This window comes from Quercus lobata, chromosome 1, assembly GCF_001633185.2.
Source record: "Quercus lobata isolate SW786 chromosome 1, ValleyOak3.0 Primary Assembly, whole genome shotgun sequence".
Taxonomy (NCBI): Eukaryota; Viridiplantae; Streptophyta; class Magnoliopsida; order Fagales; family Fagaceae; genus Quercus; species Quercus lobata.
Genome location: NC_044904.1, coordinates 50,338,683 through 50,362,671, shown reverse-complemented (window position 1 = coordinate 50,362,671; position 23,989 = coordinate 50,338,683). Strand labels below are relative to the sequence as shown.

At 36.8% G+C, this 23,989-nt stretch overlaps 1 protein-coding gene across 1 annotated transcript; it reads left to right on the top strand.

Annotated features, from left to right (window-relative positions):
- Positions 1-1,697: 1,697 nt before the first annotated feature.
- On the top strand, positions 1,698-22,888 carry LOC115991801. The gene is made up of 6 exons (XM_031115733.1): positions 1,698-1,930; positions 8,588-8,688; positions 9,169-9,246; positions 9,446-9,517; positions 20,744-20,841; positions 21,818-22,888. Exons 1-6 carry the CDS (start codon positions 1,907-1,909, stop codon positions 22,387-22,389), a joined length of 945 nt encoding a protein of 314 aa, XP_030971593.1. The 5' UTR covers positions 1,698-1,906; the 3' UTR covers positions 22,390-22,888.
- The last annotated feature ends 1,101 nt before the right edge of the window (positions 22,889-23,989 follow it).

Below are 23,989 nucleotides of genomic sequence, written 5' to 3'. Positions count from 1 at the left end.
AGGGAGATCCATCTCAGAGAGAGAATTCCCAAAAATAATAAAATTTGAAAGCTTTTTACCTTGTGAAATCTCTTGCCAACCTGCCAATTCAATTCCCAAATGAAATTTTGAAATTTGAATAGAGGATAGGATTAATGGAAAGGGTTAGAGCATTCACGTCAAAATTATAAAATGCTATTAATAATAACCAACACAAAAAAATACACTACATCAAAGAATTCAAATGCTATAATTTTTGACATTAAGCTACAGTGAGCTATCATCTATAGTGGTTGGCATCCTTGAATTAGTGGTTGGCATCCTTGAGTCGGCATGGTTGGCATTCTTGGCTAGGGTTGAAATTGGAGAGGTTAGGTTGCCGATGATGATGCGGAAATCGTCAGTGAGTAAGTTCGTCCAGATGGATCAACATGAGTTCGTCCAGGTTCTTGCAAGGTTTAGGAAAAAGAATAATTTGGTCCACTCAGGGTGGTCACCAGTGTGGTGCCAGCCATAGAGTCTCCGATGATAAAGTCAATGAATATGACTTTTGAGATGTAGAGAATTCAGTAGTAGAGATTTTAATTGAGTAGAATATCTGTACCTTCTCTTGGATTCTGTAGGTTTATATATATATATATATATATATTGGCTTTCTTTAGAAGCCGTTGCTCTCCTTAAATGGTAGTTTAAGGAGAGCCTAGATAACGTCTCTGGTCTTCAATTTGGCCTTTATTAGGGCCCTTAATGGTCTTCTTACAGATGTGTAACCGTCGGGGTATTAAATGGTAGCTTTCATGCTCTATCTTCGTCTAGGCTGGTTTCCTTGGATGAGGGTAATTACTTAGTCCATTAGCTGGGGTGGTGGGTGGGTTTTCACTGGGGTTTTGTGGTGGGTTTTAGGCGTAGAAACTGATCTAAAGAATGGAAGAAGAAGGGAAGGAGAATCACATGTGGTGGCCACTAGAGCTAAATCCTTAAAACATGTGTGATGGCAATGGGTGGTATTGCTCGATGGGTCTTGGTGGTGTTACTTGATGGGTCTTGCTGGGTTACTGGGTAACAATGGTGGGTTTGGTGGTTGGTGTGCCGTGGGTTGAGGTCGAGAGAGATGAGAGGGAGAAAGCGATGGTTGTGTCGTGGGTTGTGCTGTGGGTTAAGGCCAATGGTTGGTTGTGTTGTGGTTTGAGGGCAATGGGTTGAGGTTGGTTGTGTTGGTGGGTTGAGGCTGTTGGTTATGTGCGTTTGTGGAGGCTTGGGTGGTGACATCAAGTGGGTGGTGAGAATAAAATATAATAAATAAATGATATTTTAATGAAGTGGTAAAAAAAAAAAAAACTTTTGATATTGGGTGTATTTTAAAGTGAAGTGTTAAAATAGATAAAATAATGTTTTGAAATGCTAAATGCTATATTTTTTTAGCATTCTTAATTTTTTTTTTTTTTTTTTTTGAGAAACAAATACACACACACAAAGGAGAGGAAAATGAGTTCTAATACAAAAGCACACCACAACTCCACTCAAAAGTCATGATAACTTTTAATGAAGGATGGGATTAGCATTCTTGATGTAAATGCTCTTAACGATATTAAAATTTGTGGATGAGTTAGAATAATGTGGCAAGTAAATTGATGTCATATATTTTTTTTAGTGATGTGTCTTCTCTCTATTGGCTGCGACGACAGCTAAGAAATTTCCCGTATTCTGTTTGTATCTCAGAATCTTTGTACGCCTTTTTTTTGCTGATAAAACAAACAAAAAAAGAAAAAGAAAAAGAAAAAGAAAATATATATATATATATAAATATATATATTTGTATCTTTAGAATCTTTGTACGCCTTCAATCAACAATATCTCTCTCTCATACAACGGCTCGTATCACGCTTTCCCAGAAATTCTTTTTTGAGTTTTGTTGCCCTGCTTTAACATGAGCATGACCCAATTCGCTATGGTACATCTCTTTCTCTCTCTCTCTCTCTCTCTGTCGATTTCTATGGTCTAATTTTTCTTATTTGTTTAAAGCTTTGTGGCTTTTGTTTGAATTAATTACAATTTATTTAGAGTTTTAATGAATTGTATTGCTAATATTCGAACTGGGTCTTAAGGAATTTTGCTAATAAATTGTAAATTTGTTTGTGTTATGCTAAATTTACAGGGTTATGTGGGTGTTCTCTGTTTTATTTTTTCAAAAGATTAAAAAATAAAAATAAAAATTAGCAGTAACAGAAAATAATATAAATGGGAATTGCTTTTAGGATATAAAATTGGATTAGTCAATTTGAAATGTATGATATCAGCAAATAGAAATAAAAAAGGTTTTAAATCAATTTTTTTTAGTGAAAAATCATTTTTTGGGGATGTTGAGATGGTTGACTGGGAACATAGGAATGACTTTTAACAACAATTAAGTGCATTTGTTGTCTCAGATTAGTCAAGATAAAATGGTTGTTTATGATTATGGATATAACCAATGGTCACAATCTTCTTGAAGTAGTTAGATATAAGACTCTGTGGAGTTTAATTGAGTATGAATTGTGTCTAAGAAGCTATTTAATTTAATTTTTTGATAAATAAAATGATTATGCTAATTGGTTTTTGGTGTAAGTGGGGTTGAGCCCCAAATTTCTTACTTGACGATGATAGACTTTACTAATTGAGCTAATGAGAAATCCACATTGTGTATATGAAGTTTTATTTTATTATTATTATTATCATTTATTTATTTTTGTGATGGGTAAAGATGTATAGATAGAAATAATATTACACTGGGATCAGAGGCACAGTTGTAGTAAACTTATGATACTCGATACTCAGCTGTGAGCTGTGTGGTGTACACTTATGATCATGTACATATGCAATGAATCCTTAGTCTACAATGCAAAAAAGGTCAGCTTTCATCTGATGATGCTCAATAAAATGCTGACAAGCATTGATTTGTTATTCACAAAATTGACACTTCTTCCCTCTCAGATATCCACCTATTTCATTCCTTCCATAAAGTCCACATGATATGTAATGGAACATCATTCCAAACCCTAGCTTTTAAAGAGTTAGACTTCCTTCTACAGGAATGCAGTGGCTCCTCAACCTACTTTGGCATCACCCAATTGACTATGAACAACACAAATATGAAAGCTCACAGCTTCCTAGTGAATGAGCAATGTAATTACAATTGGTTTCTGGTCTCACCGTTTGGTTTGCTCATAAACATGTGCCCACCTCTATCTTAATAAGAGATTATCAACCGTAAAAATTTTCCCCAAAGCCATTGTCCATACAAAAAATGCCACATTTGAAGGTGGCTAAGTGACATCATTCTCTAAATAGTTTTCCAAGGAAAAGCTGTACTATAAGTCCCTTCTCAAACCCTCATAATAAGATCGGAAATAAAATTACCGTGCATATTCAGCTTCAAACCAGCTTTGTCTTTCATTACACTCTCTATCTTAATAGAATATACCTTCATTTTATGGTGGAGATCAAGCTTTGTAAATGCCAGCAAGGAGTTAGATATTTGAGGTTATGTCATCTTACAATGCCCTTAGGGGTTCCACAGGCCACTATTTTCCGTGGAAGAGCATTTGGGGTGCTAGGGTGCCATGGAATGTGGAATTTTGTTGTGTGGGCAACAACTTTAGGGAGAGTTTTGACGATTGATAATCGCCACAAGAGGCACTTATTGATTGTTGGTTGGTGTTGTATGTGTAAAAGTAGTGGGGAATTTGTTGCACATTCTCTGCTTCATTGATATTACAACAGATATTTGGTCTTTTGTTTTTGCATTGTTTAGGGTAGTTTCGGTGATGATATAATTTGTGATTGAGCTCATGTAATGTTGGCAACGACGATTCTAGTCTCCATAGGGCTGCTAAGGTTTCACAAGCCATACTTTACTGTGTTATGTGGAATCTTTGGTTTGAAAGAAATAGGATGCTTTTTGATGTGTTGAACAGCCTAATTTTGGAATCAAAGAGTTTCTTTTGAGGTCCTTGTATGATTAGTTGACTGCCTTGGGTGGCATTCCGTTGTCATTCATTGATTTTATAGATTTTTTTTTGTCTTTGTGCTTGTATTCTTTGGAAAGGGATTGTTTCACATCTTTTATATGTGACCGTCCCTTTTCCTTTTCAATAAAATTACTAATAAAAAAGAATGGAACAAATTGAAGAGTGTTAATCTACTCCAAGTCCCAATCTTGAACCTGCCTCACAAAATTGGGATTCCCCTTATTTTCTATCTTTATTTCCTATTCTTGCTTCTCAAAATTGGGATTCCACTTATTTTATATCTTTATTTCCTATTCCTGGTTCTGTGGCTAACTGAATTGAGAAACTTCAAAGGAATTTCTTATGGGGTGGCATTGGTGATGAAGCAAAATTCCATTTGGTTAAATGGGCTACTATCTACACTCCCATTGCTATGGGTGGTTTGGAGATAAGGAAGGTAAGAATTTTTAATGAAGCTTTGCCTTGGATGTAGCTATGGAGATTTGGGATGGAGAGGGCTGCCCTTTGGAGGCAAGTGATAGCGGTGAAATATGGCTGTGGATGGGGTAGTTGGTGTACTAGGCCTACTAATGGTCCATATGATGTTGGCTTGTGGAAAAATATTAGTCGAGGATAGCCTTCTTTTTCTCGCCACATTCTATATGATATTGGGGATGGGTCTAGGGTGAAATTTTGGCAAGACCATAGGTGTGGTGAAACATCTCTTGCAGTTAGCTGTCCTGAATTGTTTAGATTTTGCCAAGATCAGGAGGTTAGTGTGGGTGAGATTATGAAGCTTGATAATGAAACTCTGTTTTGGGATGTAAGTTTCCAGGGGTGTGCATGCTTGGGAACTAGAGGCACTGGCCGGTTTCATGGATACCATATATGGTGCTTTGGTGAGAGGGTGTGTTGAGGATAAGGTGTGCTGGAAATTTGACAGAGAGAAGGGCTTCATGGTTAAGGATTATTATAATCTCTTAGTAGGCTCTAATGACTATTGCTTTCCTTGGAAAAGCATTTGGAAACAGAAGATTCCTTCTCGAGTAGTTTTCCTTGTTTGGACTGCTGCTTTAGGGAAATGCTTAACGATTGCAATTTACGAAAAAGGAAGGTTTGGATATTGGATTGGTGCTATATGTGCAAGTGTAATGGTGAATCGGTTGATCATCTTCTTCTTCATTGTCTGGTTGCAATGGATATGTGGGCTATGGTGTTTAGTTTATTTGGAGTGAGCTGGGTTATGCCGCAATTTATAGTGGGGCTTCTAGCATGTTGGCAAGGCAGATTTGGCCGTCATTGAAATGGGTATATATGGTTGATAGTTCCTCATTGCTTATTGTGGTGCATTTGGAGGGAGAGAAATAGTCGATACTTTGAAGATAAGGAGAGATCCATATCAGACTTGAAACTGTTTTTCTTTAGAACTTTAATGGATTGGTTGGCTGCTTTGTGGAACCAATCATTTTTATCTTTTCTTGATTTCTTAGATGCTTGTAATTTTTGTTCTTGATTGTTTGACCCCTTGTACACTCCCTGTGTACTAGGGTGTTCCCCTTTTAAGATATCAATAAACTTTTTACCTATCCAAAAAAAAAAAAAAAATGGGATTCCAATTTGTAACCCTTGTTAACCTCCATATAATCACATGCTCTTGCTAATTTGTTTATGCACTTTTAAACAACTTCAGAAATAATCTTTCAAGTTTTAATACCTCATCCATGCACCATAATTCAAACTAGAACCACACATTCCTTCTGCCCTGAATTCTAATTTAATCCTCCTGCTTCCCTAATTCCTGTACAAATTCCAATCCTTTGTGAGTAATTGACTAAGCTTGAAGTCCCACCTCCTTCTAGCTCTCCTTATTTCACCACCACCAAGCACCTCCAAAGGTGATCAATCTCATTAGTAAAGCTGCCATAGCCATTTTCCTAATAAAGCAAAGTTGAAGGTACACAACTTCCAAATACTCAAGCCTCTACACGCAACAGAGAACACACCAACTTCAAATTGATCAAATGAATTTTCCCACCCTCTCCCATGCCTCCCCATAGGAAATCACATTGTAATTTCGTGAGCCTTTATGCCACACTTATCGACATTGTGAATGGGGACATGAAATAAGCAGGTAAGCTCATCAAAGTGCTCCTTATGGGCATGAGTCTTCCCCCTTTCAAGAGAGACATTTCTTCCATTGATGCAGCCATGGAAGATTAATTTGTTACTACTTTGCAAAGTTGTCTCAAGACTTATTTTATGGGGCTCACATGTGAAGTCCTATTAAAGTAAAAGTTGTATGGTTTTAAAGGTCTAGTTGTGTGTGTCTTATGGGTTAGCTCTATTATGTGGGTGATCAGATGTAGTAGGTGATGCCATTGACTGTAGCAACCCTATTATGTGGTTGGAAGTTGGTTTCGGAAACATTCCTTGGATGTATGTAATCTAATGCCGGCATGCTTGATGTGGATAGTGCGGAAGGAATGGAATAGTCGTATGTTTGAGGATGTTGAGAGATCTCTTGATCAATTGAAACCCTTGTTGATTTGTACTTTGTTTGATTTGGTCTTGGGCATGGGGTTTTACGCATTGTACATCCATTTTGCGAGTCCAAAACTCTTTTAGATTGTGTTCACCATTGTAAGCATTGTTAGAATTATGTTTAAATGATTAAATTCTTCATTTCTTAACAGCTTAAACTTTTTGGACGATTGGTAATTTAACCTTGTATTAGAGTAGGAGGTCCTGAGATTAATCCTTGTTTCCACTTTACTTTCCATTTAAAATGTTAAAAGTTCCATGTGTTGGGCCCTAGCCCTATTTCTTAAGGGGGAGTTTTTGCTTACATGTGAGGGGGATGTTAGAATTATAGTTAAGTGGTCAAACTTACCCTTTTTTGATAGCTTAAGCTTAAAACCTTGAATACATTTACTTAGACAACATAGTATTAGAGAAGAAGTTTCGAGTTGGATTGCTGTCTCCACCCACCCTCCCATTTAAAATGTTAAAAATTCCACGTGTTGGACCTCCCTTATTAAGGGGGAGTTTGGACTTGCACATGAGGAGTAGTGTTAGAATAATGGTTAAATGATGAAATTCACCATTTCCTAACTATTTAATATGGGATAATTCGTAATATAACAAGCATAAAGTTTTTTTTGATATATATATATATATATATATATTTTTTTTTTATCTTCAATAAAACTTTTATTACTTATCAAAAACTTAAATTGGGGTTGGCTCCATGTATCCTCATTAACTAACTGAGGTTGATAACATGTATCATATACAAAATTATATCATGAAGTATCCACCCATCTCTATTCTACCTTTATTAGTTTATGTACTCAAATTTACTCCTACTCGGCCTAAAGCGCCCTTATAAAGTATCTCTCCAAACTTCCAAATTTTTTAGTAAGTTATCAATTTTATTAACATAGAGCAAAAAGGGGTGCAACCCTAGTACAAGGATGTATACAAGAGGAAAAGCCAAAAACGGGGAAAAAATTTACATTTAAAAAGATCAAGGAACTTCAAGAAGTTTGTGGAATAGAGTGATCACTATCCAATCATAGTGCGACCTTTGGAATACAAGCTTCAATTATAATTTTTTTTTTTTTGATCATTTAATAGTCGGGGGAGAAGGGGATTTAAACTCAAGATGTCTCTATTGGAAACACTAGGAGATAGTTGAGCTACAATGCTATTGGGTACAAGCTTCAATTTTATTACCAATATTCTGGAAAGTTTGCGCATTTATTCGTCTCCTAATTATACTTATCAAACAAATTTATTTGTCTCAAAATACTTCATATTAAAAATAAGGGAATCGCATTAGAGTCAACTTCCAATTTTAGTTTACTTGGTCCACATTAGAGTTAACTTCCTATATAGTCTCATAAACAAACATAGTATCATTTGCAAAAAGCATGGTCCATGGAACCTCATTTTGAATCATTAATCCATTTGGATATAGTCTATGCCAAGCATGTGAGAACATATTCTGTTTAACTCTCTCTCTCCCTACTTGCGTTCCAATGACTAGGGCTTTGATCTCTGTGCGGTGTACTTACAGGTTGTGGAACTGGAAACTTAAATGAAGTTTTGATATCCTCTCATTGCAAGTTAATGTGATTTTTATTTCCTTCTTTTCTTTTCCTCCATAAAAAAATTACACTTTTGATCTCACTTTTCTGTAGCTCTGCTTGGTTTTAGTACAACTTCGCTGGACTGATAAAAATATTATACTCCATTGGCTGTACAATTTAATAATTTGTGTCATTGGACTTGTTCTAGATTGAACATGTTTCAGATGTTTATGATTTTATTTATAGTTTTATAATTTTTATGAATTTATGCATTTAATCAAAAGCTGTAATTTTTCATGACTTTTACTCACTCAGTATATCACTTTTGTTTTGTACTGAATTTTCCTCTTTCCAATAAAGTTTTTTTATTCATAAAGAAAAGGATTCCCCCCTTTTTGTTTTGAAATAAATATTTGAGATTCTTTAAAAACAAATCTAGAATGTATTTTTCATTATTTTTGTTTATTGTTTTGAAATAAATGTTTGAATTTTTTCTCATTCTGTACCAATTTGTGTATTGCCAATATATAGGTTGAGGAACTGGCTTTCCTTGTCAAGGACAATCTTCCTTCCAAGCATCTTGTTCTCTCAGTGGAAGAGGCCTTGGTCAGCTTCATTCAGGATGATACCAGGTAGACTTACATTAATAATATGTCCTTTTGCACTTAAACCTCTTGCCTGACCATTATACACAAGTTGATTAGCCAGAAAGGGCCTCTCTCTCTCTCTCTCCCCCTCTCTCATGTGTGTGTGTGTGCTTCCATGCCTTGCATGTTTTTGGCCATTATACGCTAGTTGATTAGCCAGAAAGGGCCTCTCTCACCCTCTCTCGTGTGTGTGCGCGTGCTTCCATGCCTATGTTAATGAAATTTGCCAGTTCTTTTGCTCAAATGGAGGGGGAGTGGGGACTAGAGAAAATCTTGTAGTTTTGGTTGGTATTTTGTTGCATCTGTATTACTGGTGGTGTTGCCGTGTTGGTGATGTAATTTTTGTTGTTTCTGCTATGTAAATCTTCTTGTTGTATGGTTAGGATTTATTGCCTGAAGTTATGTGAAGGATACCCTGGATTGTGCTTTTGTTGAGAATACTAACAAAATAATGTTGGCTTGCAGTTCTGATGGTGTCCTGGAGTTGGAACCAATGAATGCATATAACCGTCTTCTCTTGCATCGCCTTTCAGAAATATTTGGGTATTTTTCTTTCAAATTTTTCCTGTTTGCTAGATGATTTATAGTATTGTTTTGATACTTTTGTTGAAGGGCATCTAAATTGATTATGGAGTACATCCCAATCTCTCTCATCTCATGGAACTACTCTATGGCTTACATAGAACATATTACTTATCCAGTGTTCTTCTGTTAATATTAATGATTAATTTATTTGTGCTAGATTTTCCCACACATCTGTTGGTGAAGGTGATGATCGGCACTTAGTTTTGGAGAGATGCTCAGATACATCAATGTATGTGAATACTTGTGCTTATTGACTAGAAATTTTACATGCTGTCCTTTCAAAAATGGTAATAAGGCCTTTCGATGGGAAGATTTTTTTTTTTTTTTTTTTTTTTCTCCCAATGCCAGAAGTTTTGAGGGATGTGAACGGACTATCCTTGAAATTAAAGCCCTCTTCCTTCGTACTCTGTTCGATTGGAGTGCTTCTTTTCTTTCTCCACCTTGTATTTTGAATTGATTGTACTTCTACCTTATTACACCGCCAGTGTACTGGGTTTGTTTTTCATTCTAATATATATTGTTTTCATTACTCATATAGAAAAAAAAAAGACAAATGAGTGATGATTGGGTACCATACACACAAAATTAGTGAAGCTAAATGGATATTTTTAGTAAATAAATGTCAAAGCAAGAAAAGATCTAGTTATCATAAGGATTTTACTTTTTTCTTTTTATTCCTGCAAAATGGACCAAAAACAATTCATGACTGAGGCATTTAACTCTAAAGATGAATCAGAAAAGAAATATTGATTGGTTCTACCTCCAATAAATAAAGAGAATGAGTCCTTTTCCCTATCAAAAGAGAATGAATGCTTTTAATAGATTGATCCGAAATCTAATTCAAATCTAATATAACACTTGTGGGTACATGTATTGAATTGAATCTTTCTAATGAATAAATCCAGCTGCAACTTTGAATATGGAATTCAAAGCTATAGAATGAATTCATTTCCGAGAAGTTAAGGAGGCTTTGATCTGCAAAAAGATTATATTTTTAATAATTTAAAAGAAGAGCATGAAGTCTAGTAATAATTATTAAGTTGAAGATGCTTAGAGGGCAATAGAATTTGAGTTTAGGTGGTGAAGAAAGCCAGGATGACCTTAACACATGGCATTGAGTATGGTTAAATGATGAATAGGGAATGTTGGAACAAGTTCTGATACCAAATTGATGTATGACAGAGAACTCTCATATCAAATCTGGCAGACAGCTGTTGGAGCAAGAAAGGGGCTTTACACAGGTGTTTTGAGAGACTTAGCTGACCAAAATCTAGGAAAAAGGCGAGGGTTTAGGTCTAAAAGCTTAAAATATTGATGAAGGTTCAGAGAGATGGAATCTTGATGGATTTTGTTAGAGGCTCTAGCTCGTATTTTATGTTTTAAGGTTGGCTGATTGCCCATGACTTATTTGGGTATGCCTCTTGGGGCTCACTATAAGGATTCTTCAATTTGGAACCCTATTATAGAAAGGATGTAGAAAAAGCTATCAGTTTGGAAGCAATTATATTTGTCAAAAAGGGGTAGGCTTACCTTATTGAAGAGCACTCTATTGAGTCTTCCCACTCATTATCTATCATTGTTTACTATTTCGCAACATGTGGCGGACAAATTAGAAAAGATTCAAAGGAATTTCCTTTGGGAGAGATCAACTGAAGTTTTTAAATATCCTCTTGTTGCTTGGGAAAAGGTTTTTTGGCTAGTGGAGGTAGGTGGTTTGGGGATCCAGAGGATTAGACTATTTAACCAAGCTTTGCTTAGGAAGTGGCTATGGCATTTTGGGAATGAAGTCACTCATTTATGGCTTCAAGTTATAGCCACCAAATATGGGGAGACTAGTGGAGGTTGGTGCACTAGAGTTGTTAAAGGGACACATGGTTGTGGGATGTGGAAGAACATTAGGAAAGGTGCAGAGAGTTTTTTTGGTCATGTGGTGAGTGTGGCAGGAGAGGGTATTCGTATTCGGTTCTGGTACGACCCTGGAGTGGTCCTAGTTCTTTGAAAGATTTGTATCCGGACTTATTTGCCTATGCTGTGGTCAAGAAGTCGGCTTTATGATCTGATTTTTACTACACCAAATGGGGGAGGTAGGAGCTAGAACTTACTTTTTTGTTGTGACTTTCAAGACTGGGAATTGGAGAGATTTTACTCTTTTTTTGAGCATATTTCCTCCAAAATACCAAGGGGGGAGGGTGATGATACCCTGATTTGGTACTTGACTCGTAGTGGTGTTTTTGATGTGTGCTTTTTCTATAACTCATTATTGGATGCCCCTTCTGTTTCTTTCCCTTGGAAGAGCATTTGGTGTGTTAAGGTAACTAAAAGGGTGTCTTTCTTTTTATGGATTGCTGCTAGGGGTGGGATTCTTACAATAGATAACCTTGTTAAGAAGAATTGCCTCTTGTGAATTGGCGTCACTTATGTCGTTGTGATGATTAAATTGTGGATTATCTTTTGCTTCATTGTAAGTTTGCTCATGCTTTGTGGTGTGAAGTCTTCCTTATGTTTGGAGTTCAGTGGGTGATGCTGAATACAATTGTTTCTCTTCTTTTTGCTTGGATAAAATTGGCTGGGGACCTTTTCTTCAAATGTTTTGAATATGGTACTGACGTGTCTTATGTGATTAATATGTGGAAGGAACGCAATTCTAGAACATTTGAAGACATTGAGAGACCTGTAGATCTATTGAAGTCTTTGCTATCTAGGACTTTGTTTGAGTGGCCCCATATTTGGGGTCTTACGCATTGTATTTCCATGTCTAATTTCCTTATTTTTGTTAGCTCTGCCCTTTGATTTGTTTGTATTCATTTCAAGTATAGTGGGTTTACTATGGTAAACACATTGTACTTTTCCTATCAATGAAACTTTTATTACCTATCAAAAAAAAAAAAAAAATTTGGGGGAGCTTAGTTTCATTGGCTAATTGGGTTTAAAAAAAAAGTTGGCAAAAGTTCAGCTGTACCTACTTATAAAAAAAAAAAGCACAGATGTACCTAGAAAAAGTAAAACTTTAAAAAATTGTACATGGGATGAATAAACAGCTTAATTTCAGCCCCCTGCTCATCCAAACAAACACTTAGACCTGTAGTAATCCTTCTCCTATTATGATCCGTAGTCGTAATGGTAGAATAAGCTTTAAACCAAATAAAATGCCATTTTGGCATTGTTAGAGGAAGTAGAGCTTTAACTGTAGTGCTTTAGTAGTAGGGCTTTTGTGATATAGAGTTTTAACTGAAAACTATTTAGTGTTTTCCTAACAGATCCAAATTTCAGCTTTAGTCTTAAAGCTATTTCCAGCTTCAAGAGGACCCAACACGTTTTTAGTGGGTAAGCAACATTCCCCCCCCCCCCCCCCTTTAGTCCAGAAAGAGCTTTAGAGCAGCTCTTAACGCACAACCAGACGGACCTAAAGACAGCAATGCAAGACAGAATAACATGACTTGACCCAAAATAAGGCTCAATGGACTATTCTACAGCACATACCTATTAATCTTACAATTACAAGAACACCCTAGAGTCCTAATTTTAAAGAAAATTAAATCTGTAGTTTAATAATTAATAAGAAACATGAAACTAAGAGTGTTTCTTAGCTCGGAAAAACAGAGAGTTTGAGGCCTGGCTACCTCAAATTAGCTATAGATTTTTCTGTCCTGCTTTTTTGTGTGTGTTTTTTATGCTTCATTTGTTGATTTCTTTTTCAATATGGGAGGCTCTGTTTTTTTCTTCACTGAATCAAAAACATTTGAGGTTTCAGTTGAGGAAGGTGTTTCTTATTTCTTATTACGGATCTTTGAGAGAGGCCATACCTCAATGCGCTCTGTTTTTATGGGGAAGGAGAGTGCAAACCGATTTTTGTTCCACTTGGAGGAATTAATTTCAAAGCAATCACCTGGTCATTATGCAAGATCATTTGGAGAGGGTGATATTGTTTTCATCCTTCAATTGGGGTCCAACGCCCATGGCACGTTTTTAATGGTTTTTGAACTTCTTCATGGTTGATGGAAGGGTAACATAGTGATACCTGAGGGAAGGTTGGGTAGTGGCTGGCACGGCTTTGGCCTAAACCTGAGGAAAATTTTAAAACTAGCTTCTCTTACAAGTCAGGGATCGTTTCATAGAATACAGAGTGCACCAAAGACTGAGGCGGCGGTGGTGGTTGACAAACCTCATAACCATGGCGGTGCAAAAAATAAAGGCAAAGCAACCACAGGTATTCCCAATAGAGATGCCTCAATATCCCATGCGTCGGTGGTGGCAAGGAAACGGAAAAACACTAGTGGTGGAGGAGTTGAAGGAAAGAATAAATCTGCATTGGTTAGGGTAAAGATTTTGTTAGATTTCAACCGTAATACCTGCAAGAAAAGTATCCTAGTACAGAGGGAACAACTTGGTGCAAAGCTTTTGTTAGATCTTAGCCGTAATCACCGTGATACCTGCAAGGTACATACTCTAGGACAGAGGGAGCTTCTCAGGGCGAAGGATTTGTCAACAATAAAGGGAATTGAAAGTGACAGGATCAAATCTGAGCTATCCTTGGATCTTTTTATGCATATGGAGCTTGGGTTAGATGGGAGATGGGCTATAGTGTGGTCTGAGGTTAATGAAGTGGGCCCAAAGCCCATTGACTATAATAAGCCCAAACAAAAACCTGTCCCTTCAGTTGGCCAAGTTCCAAACCCAAAGCCCATTGACCATAATAAGCCCAAACATAAACTTGTTTTTAAATGGCAGCCCAAACCTCCTCAGCCCACTATTCCTCTCACCTTGGCACAATATCAGACCCACCCACACTCTAAGTACTCCTCGCAAGTTCCTCCCTCTCACCTAATCACTTCGGCAGCAACAAAAACTTCTCTGGTGGGTAAGCTAACTCTGACCCACATGGAACTGACATGCATCGAGATGTTTCTCAACAATTCTGATGCTTTCGTGACTGAGTCTCTGTGTTCCGAGGCTTCCGTGGATGAGTCCCTGTGTTCTGATGGTGATGTGGCCTTGCAACGTGACATCCACCGAATCATCCATGAGCATACAGACGACGTCATCAAGAAATGGGGGAATTTCGATTCAAATTTCCTTGCCACCAAGATATGCCGTTGTCGGAGTGGATGACTCGAATTAGTTGGTGTTGGTATCAGGGGTGTCATCAGAATCTAAGGAGATAAATTCAGAACTGGAAAAAGGGGATGATGTTATTGTGGAGGATTGGGTTTCAGATATTAGTTCTGAGGATGCTTTTCAGTTTACTGAATCTTCACCACCTCTAAATGTCGAACCACTGGCTTTCTCTTTGCCTGTGGGTGTTTTGGATATTTCTGAAGGGTCAACAACTCTGGATGTGGAGAAATTGCTGGGTAAGGTCAATTACTCAGAATTGTTTCAGGAAAAATTCAGTGGTTTTGATGATTTTCTTGGGACATCACTCAAAGGTTGGAAGAGCCAGCAACCAATTTCCTGTTGGCTATTGAAGCTGAGTTACAGCAAAGGGCTATTAAGGAAAAAATTGAAAAAGCCGTGGAGAGCTTAGGGAGGAAAGGAATAAGGGAATTGAGGGGTTTATTTAGCTCTGTCAATTATGGTTCAGCTTCTTTAAGGCGCATTGGTAATAGTAAGGAAAGGGCTCTAATTATTTCCCAATGAATTTGAAGATTTTATCTTGGAATGTTAGAGGTTTGAATGAGAAGGAAAAACGGCTCAAGGTTCGTAATTTTTTCATTCTTGGAGGGCTGATATCGTTTGTTTGCAAGAGACAAAATTGGAATGGGTTACAAGAGGACTTATTAGAAGTGTATGGAGTTGTCCTTACATAGATTGGTTATATTTGGGTTCAAAGGGTGCTTCTGGTGGAATTCTGCTTGTGGGATAGAAGGGTGGTTGAAAAGATAGAGGAAGTAGTGGGGCATTTTTCGATTTCGTGTAGGTTCAAAAAATGTCAGTGACCAATTTGAGTGGGTTTCACAGGTATCTATGGTCCAAATTTGAACAGGAAGCATCAATTTATGTGGGAGGAATTGGTAGGCTTGAACAGTTGGTGGAATTTTCTATGGTGTTTAGGAGGTGATTTTAATGTTATCCTCTTTCCTTCGGAGAGGTTAGGGGCGGGAAGATTTACTCGCTGCATAAATGATTTTTTAGATTTTATATCTCTTCATGAGCTAATGGATAATCCTTTGGAGGGAGGTCTTTACACATGGTCTAACTCCACTTCAGCTTCTAGAATAGATCGGTTTTTCTTCTCTCCGGTATTGGCAGATTATTTCACTCATTTCTCCCAAAAAAGGCTTCCTAGAGTGTTATCCGATCACTTCCCAATTCTTTTGGAGAGTGGGAGTCATCGAAGAGGGCGAATTCCTTTTCGTTTTGAGAATATGTGGTTGAAGGCGGAGGGGTTTTTAGACAAGGTGAAGTCCTGGTGGGAGAATTACTATTTTCAAGGGACTCCTAGTTATATTCTTGCCAAGAAGTTGACTGCTCTAAAAATGGATCTAAAGAAGTGGAACGAAATAGATTTTGGCAATATTACTGTCAAGAAACAGCAATTATGGAGTAAGTTGAATGCTTTAGATGTAAAAGAGGATAATCAACCTCTATCTGAGGAGGAAAAATTGGAAAAAGCGTCTTTTTGTGCGGAGCTTGAGAAGGCAGCCTTGTTAGAGGAGATTAGCTGGAGACAAAAGTCCAAAGTGTTGTATTTAAAGGAGGGCGACTCCAATACGAGGTTTTTTCATAGGATGGCTAATTTTAATAGAAGAAATAATTGTATTGAAAACCTTATGATGGATGGGGCTGTCTTCCAGCCAGGATAGGATTGCTGACCATATTGAACAATTCTATATGAACCTATACTCTGAGCAATAAGAGCAGCGACCTTTCCTGGATGTATTAGATTTTTCAAGGATTTCAGGGGATAATGTGGATTGGTTAGAGAGACCTTTTGAGAAAACTAAGATTTTTGAAGTTATCAAGGAGTTTAATGAGGATAAATCTCCTGGGCCAAACGGTTTTTTGATGGCATTCTTTTAAGCTTGCTGGGGGATTCTCAAATTAAATATCATGGCTGTGTTCCACCATTTCCATGTTACAGGTCAGTTTGAAAAAAGCTTGAACGAAACTTTCATTGCTCTCATTCCTAAAATAGCTACAGCAGTGGAAGTAAAGGACTTTCGGCCTATCAGCCTTGTTGGGGGGGTTTATAAAATACTTGCTAAAGTTTTGGCTATTCGTCTTCGCATGATTTTAGGAGAGATCATTTCAACACCTCAGAATGCCTTTGTTCTAACTAGGCAGATTCTTGATTCCGTTCTTATTGCTAATGAATGTCTTGATAGTAGATTGAAGTTTGGTCAGCCAAGGTTGTTATGTAAATTGGACATAGAGAAAGCCTTTGATCATGTGAACTGGGGATTTCTTACACATTTGCTTGAGCGTTGTGGATTTCCTGATAAGTAGAGGCGATGGATTTCATTTTGTTTATCAACGGTTCATTTTTCTATCCTTATTAATGGTTCTTCCCTTGGGTTTTTTGGAAGTTCAAGGGAGTTGAGCTAAGGTGATCCTTTGTCTCCTTTGTTATTTGTGTTGGTTATGGAAGCCATCGGTAGAATGTTGGATAAGGCTGTCCATGAAGGTCGTTTGTCAGGTTTTAGTGTAGGTGATTCTGCTAGAAGATCTTTGGTGGTTTCCTATCTCCTTTTCACTGATGATACTCTAATTTTTTGTGATGCTAATATTGATCAAATGCTGATTTCCATATGGTGCTCATTTGGTTTGAGGCTGTGTCTAGTCTGAAGGTAAATTTGGGTAAGTTTGAACTGGTGGCTGTGGGGGCAGTTCATAACATTGATCTTTTAGTGGCTGTCTTAGGCTGCAAGCAAGGGTCTCTCCCAATGAAATATTTGGGTCTTCCTTTAGGGGCAAAATTTAAGGACAAGTTAATATGGAATCCAATTCTAGAGAAGATGGAAAGAAAATTAGCAGGTTGGAAAAAATTATATTTATCCAAGGGAGGTAGAGTCACTTTAATTAAAAGCACTCTCTCAAATTTTCCTACTTGTTTTCTTTCTTTATTCCCTATTCCTGCTTTTGTGGCCAACCGAATTGCTAGACTTCAGCGGGACTTTCTGTGGGGTGGCCTAGGGGATGAGCCCAAATTTCATCTGGTTGATTGGTCTACGGTGTGTACTCCGCTTTCTTCAAGTGGTTTGGGGATTAGGAACCTGAGAACCTTCAATGTAGCTTTATTAGGGAAGTGGTTAAGGATATTTGGGCAAGAAAGGGATGTTCTATGGCGTCAAGTGATAGAGGTGAAGTATGGTTATGATTGGGGTGGTTGGTGTTCTAGCTCTTTCTCTGGTCCATATGGAGTTAGTTTGTGGAAAAATGTTAGAAGGGGTGGCCCTCTTTATCTCGGTTTATTTTGTATGAAATTGGAGATGGATCAAAAGTGCAGTTTTGGCTAGATCATTGGTGTGGAATGTCTTCTCTTGCAGATTGCTATCTTGAATTATATAGGATATGTCGTATCAAAGAGGCAAGTGTGGCGGATCTAATGAGGTACACCAATGGAGTCCTCCATTGGGAGATTCTTTTTTGTAGGGATATGCATAATCGGGAATTGGAAGATTTCAGGAGTTTCATAAATACCATTTATAGCACTCCTGTAAGGGAGATTGGGGAGGAGAAGAGATGGTTGCCTTGTAAGAGTAAAGGGTTCACGGTTAGTGCATGCTACCATCTTCTAGTTGGCCATAGTAAGCAGTTTTTCCCTTGGAAAAGCACTTGGAAGCAAAAGATCCCCTCTAGAGTGACTTTCTTTGTATGGACTGCTGCCTTGGAGAAATGTCTGACAATTGACAATTTAAGGAAAAGAAAGGTTTACATTTTGGATTGGTGTTATATGTGCAAGAGTAATAGTGAATCTGTTGACCATATATTCCTTCATTGCCCGATTGCTTTGGAGTTGTGGGATATGGTTTTTGGTTTATTTGGAGTTTATTGGGTTTTGCCAATGTCTGTTGTTGGGCTATTTGCTTGCTGGCAAGGTCGATTTGGTCGCCATCATAATGGAGATATATGGAAGGTTGTTCCTCATTGTTTGATGTGGTGTATTTGGAAGAAGAGAAATAGTAGGTGTTTTGAAGACAATGAGCGTTCCATGCCTGATCTCAAGCTTCTATTCTTCAGAATCTTATTGGACTGGTTCTTTGTGTGGAGAAACCAACCTTTTTCTTCTATTTTGGATTTACTTGATTTATGTAATGTTCACTTTTGATATGTTCACTCCTGTATACTCTCTGTGTACTTGGGTGTCTCTCTCTTTTTGATTTCAATAAATCTTTATTACTTATCAAAAAAAAAAAAAAAACATGAAACTAAGACACGAAATAACTTGAAGTAGCCTAGAGAGAAACACCAATTCCGCATCAATTTGAATGCGATTATAAGATTTCGTTGGTACATGAGCTGGCTTTTCTTTGAGCTTCTTGGATAACTTGCAGTAGAATGTGCAGTGCAGTTGACTTAAAGGTGTTTGGATTTAAGGCATTAAGTTGTTTGCACAAAGATTAGTATCTTGGTAATGTGTTGTCAGGTTCCAATGATGCTTAGAAGGAATGCTTCATCACTTGAGAAACCAAGAATTTATTCATTTTCATGCTCTCTGTCACTTTTTAGAAAGCATAAAAGACAGGCCAATGAGTATTTAGACCTAAAAAGATCAGCTTTATCATTTTGTGGTGCAAAACCATACCTGTGATTGGTATAAATCAAAAGCTTTTTGTCCCATGTGTGATAGCAAACAAGTTGCACTTGTTGAGGTGGATGCCAAAAAGTTTTAAGCTTATAGTTCGAAATTTATGTGATCAATGGTGAATCCAAGAATCTGAATGGGAAAAGGAAGGAAATATTCATTGCAAGGTTATATCAGCATTGCATATAAGTTTTAAGAGTGTTAATAATCTTTAAAACATGTGTATGATACTTTTTGTAAGATTCTTGGTAATAGATTATTAGGATCACTAAAATGAAAATCTTCTTTTCTGTAAGCCATGGGTACAAACAACAATCTTACACAAAATAATTTTGAAATATGACTTCTAAGTGATAGGAAAAAAATATTACTTTAAAACTAAAATGAATGATTGACAATTGTATGTAAAATTCTTATTTAGTGTGACTAGTTGAATAATGTGCAAGAGAGATGGAGAGTCCTTGGATCACCTTTTGATGCAATGCCCAGTTGCAACTTACAAGTGATCTGTGGTATTTAGTTTTCCCACTCTTTTGTGCTCATTAGGTGCTCTGTTTATCTCTCAAAAGGTGTCTTGGAGACTTGGCATGAGAAATTTGTGGATGAAGATGTGAGGATATCTAGGAGCATCATGCCATTCTGATTGAGGTGAGGATTTGATTGGAAGAAAACAGGTGAACTTTTGACAAAACAAAATACCTATTACGACCTACTAGTTCTAATTGTTTACTTTTAAAGGCAATTTAGAGACCCTTATTGAGCTTAAATGTTCTTGTCGGTCTGATGGTGGTAGTTATTTTGTGTCTTGATTTTCATCATTGATAAGGTGGATGGCTCTATTTGCATGGTGGAGGGAAGAGACATGATGATTGGGCCAAAGTTTTGTTTATGCTTTTCAATTCCACTTCTTTGGTATACGATATTGGAAATAGAGTCTTCAAACTTATTTCTAAACCTGTGTTGGTTTGCTAAATTTGAAGGGTTATGAAGGAAATGATGACATGGTCATTGTGTAAGAAACAAAAGTTTGGTGTTAAAACTTAATCGGTCTCTAGAAGTAAAAGAAGGGGTGGGGAGGTTATTAAGTCACCTTGTGAATTCATTTGGCAGGCTAAACCACCCCCAGAAGTGGCTTTCTTGTTTACTTGTGTTGTACCCCTTTTTGTACTTCCCAATAATCTTTTTACTTAAAAAACCGAGTATACAGTTCCATAGAAAATAGATAGTGGATTGACTTATTGTAGATTAGTATTGGTTGATTCTGTCATAGAAAGATGTTAAGGTGAGGATAGATTTTGTTGGAGGTTGAAAATTAGAAGTGTGCATCAGTCGAGGAATCTAATCAATTATATAGAGTTGAATTTCTAATCTAATCAGGAGGTTATTATTATTATTATTATTATTATTAGTTTTGTTTTCTCAAAGGAAACGTGTTAAAAGGTATGCAAATTATCATAACAACCAAACTGGTCATGCCATTTGAGACATCAACATTTGATCCTAGCAAATTATTTTAGAAAATCTATGAAATTTTCTATAGACATACATATATATATATATAGCTTTGAACTATAGTTTAGTGAAAATATAACATGTGGCCTGAAACCAAAACATTTATTGATATTGCACATTATTAAATAGTCTAGCTATTGGGCTCTTGCTGTGCTCATTAAATGTCTTTTCTAAATAATCTACATATTCAAATTGCAGACCTTCCATCCTTGTTAGTGACATTTTGTGGCAGTATGAAGAGCCTCAATCTCCAATAATGTCACATCAATTGTTGAGGAGAACAGAAGCTTTGCCAGGTAACCTTTTTCCTGTCCTCAAAACATAATTCAGGTTATTGAACCTCCCCTGTCATATTGTTGACAACCAATCTCTATATATCATTTGTGAAATGAGTTACATTATTCTCAAGTTTAGAAAGCATATGCTAATATCTATCAATATCTATATTGGATTAAAAAGAATTTGAAAGTGTGAAAAAGATGTGAAAAATAGTGTTAAATTGGCAGCAATGATGGTTTACTTTTTGAGTATGTGAAATGCCTCAGCTACAGTTATTAAAAAAAGAATAAGCCTCAGCTACAGTCAAATTTATGCAATTGGCCTTCATAATTTTAGTTGGAAGTTTGAATTATAACACCTTTTACTTTGTTGTGAAGTATTTGGAACTAATGCATTTTGGTGTTGAAAAAACTGCAACTTTCATTTTTTTTGCATCTGGATGCCTTATTTTAACTGCTTGATAGCTCTATAGTGTTCATGGTTAGAGCTAAAAAGAGAATGTTTTTGTTTTTTTGTTTTTAAATACATGCCATTGATGTCTCAGAGGGATTTCTCTCTTTGTTTGCATGTGGACTTGGCAAAATCATAAGTTAGTACATTGAAGTGTATATGTATTAGTGTACGCTCCACATCCTTGTTTACCATCCTCGCAACAAAGTAGCAGTTAGATAAAGTAAATGACAAAGCCTTATGATTAACTAGTAGTATACCTCATCTTTTATTCAACATCAAGTTGAATAAAAAAATGGAGAGGTCAACCATTTTGTAGCGTCCATGTAATGGAGCAAAATTTAGTCTGATGTTCTTTTATCCATAGTTAATGAAACCAAATACCATCTTACAGTTGGAAGCATGATTCCTTATTTATTTATTTATTTTATGAACAAGTTGACCAATTAAGTCCAATATTGATATCCATTTATCTTGTTCTGGAACATGCAATGTTGTTAAATGACTAATTGTTGAGACCTAAACATTTTGCATTTGCTTCAGCATTGAAGACAAATATACCCTCATTTCAACATTCACTTGAGGAGAGAAGAGCAGATTATTTTGCTGCTCGTAACCGAATATTTTCAGTGGATTCGGGAGATGTTAATGAACCTGACAAGCGGAAGCCACGAAATGTTCCCATGGTTGCTCGCCGAATGATTGCTCATGCCCTAGGCCACAGAATCAATCCAAACAATCAGGTTGCTACTATTAGGGATTGCAATAAGCATTGTGGGCAAACAGATGCATTGGAAGCATCTCAGCAGACTATTTTCTCATCACACCAAAATATGAATTTTTATGGTAGAGTGAAGAGCAATGATAAAAATTCGAGTGGATTATCATTAAGTAAAAGCAACACGCCCCAAAAGCTAAATGACAAGATTTCCCCGCATGTGAGCATATCTCAGAATGGAAGTAGTGGGAATGGAGTTGATAAAGACTACTTGAAAAAGGAGCATTTGGGAGCTGCAAAGAGGATGTTTGCTAATGCCCTGGGATTGCAGTCCGGGAAGGATGGTTTTATTTCAAAAGGCAATAACGTAAAGTATGCTAACACAGAGAGCAGTTGATTCTTTGCTTCCTTTCTGTTGCAATCAGTACACACATTGGAGCTCTCCAGGCTCTCAGTTACAGCCATTGAATCTCTAATGAGCACGTATGTGTTAGAGCCCTTGCTAAATTTATTGTCAGGGTATGCATGGCAAAAGAGTGAACCTGAGGTGGTACAGCGGTTCACTTTGTGAATGCTGATTAACTTTTGCAGCCCTTAATAAAGATATCGTATGAGAGCAAAGTTGGAATCAAATGGTGCCCAGTTGTTTGATAAATGGGTGGAACTAAAATGTGGGGATTTTTTTTACCAATTCAAGCATGCAGATGGCTGGTCGAGTAAGGTTTTTCTTGTCCAATGACTCATTGCTGATACTGTATTTTTATGAACTTTGGGTATTCTGCCCTTTTATCTCTTATGTAAGTGATATATTCTAACCTGAATGATTTCACAGTTGAAATTATGTTTGTATTTATTTATAGCAATGCATTAGATGTGCAGTAAATTCATTTTTTTGAGTGTATGTGTAGGAAACAAGTCTGAATCATAGATCCATGGGTATGTCATGCCTTGGAGATTACTAGTAGGATCTCTACATGCTACGCATGAAAGCTTTTTGAGTGTAATATGCACTTGTTTGTTTTGATCACGAATGACATTTTTTCATGTGAGAGTAAATATGGCAAGGATGGTTTCTTTTTTATTTTGAAAATTCCTTGAGTTGTAATGCTATTTCTAAAGGGAATATACATTAAATTATCAGATCTATGAAATGCAAAAATAAAATATACGTCAAAAAAAAATAACCACCAAATTCCACAGAGCTACAGTGATTTTACTATTATCAAATTAAAAACAATATCCTCTCAAGTTTATGCCTAACTTTAGATCCACACCAAATACAATAATGCTTGGCTGCTGTTCTTTTTCTTTGCCACACCAGGATACTCTTCACCTCACTCTTTATTATACGGCTGCCCCTCCTTTTTTTTCTATTTTATTTTATTTTCTACAATGCGGCCCACACACATCACAAAGCATATATTTTTCATATGCATCAGTTAATAACCCTAGCTGCCTAATACTTCTCCTAGGAAAATTAGGACTCCAAGTCACGTGGCTCACTTGGCCACTAAAGTGGGCTGGACTGACAACAATCTCCCACTCCAGCCTACTAAGAAAGGAGATCTTCAATCTTGCTCTTTAATTCAATTTTATGTCGGTTAAGCTGACATCAATGTTAATACTTTTCAATCTCAAATAACTAATCTCATCTTTGATCTCCTTAATCCAATCCCTTGGCTCCCCTTCAACAGAAGCACACATATTCTTGAAGCTAACTATTCGATGTAAGGAAAAATGACCCAGAGATTGCAATATTTTTCACAACCAGCTAGATGATTTGGAATAAGCGGAATGAGGCTTACTATGATACTCCACGTCCTAACCCCTCTTTTCTAGATGATTTGGAATAAGCGGAATGAGGCTTACTACAGTACTCCATGTCCTGACCCCTCTTTTCTAGCCAAGTTTGCTACAGCCCATACTTTAGAATATTTGGAAGTTAATTATGGAAGCTGTCTTGAGTAATTGTAAGATAGTCTTGTTTTTTCTTTGGC

Bases quoted from the DNA above. Each gene is read 5' to 3' on its own strand.
- LOC115991801 (XM_031115733.1), top strand. From the start codon at position 1,907: ATGAGCATGACCCAATTCGCTATG. The intron at 8,689-9,168 runs GTAGACTTACAT...GTTGGCTTGCAG, and splicing joins TTCATTCAGGATGATACCAG to TTCTGATGGTGTCCTGGAGT. The intron at 9,247-9,445 runs GTATTTTTCTTT...TATTTGTGCTAG, and splicing joins CGCCTTTCAGAAATATTTGG to ATTTTCCCACACATCTGTTG.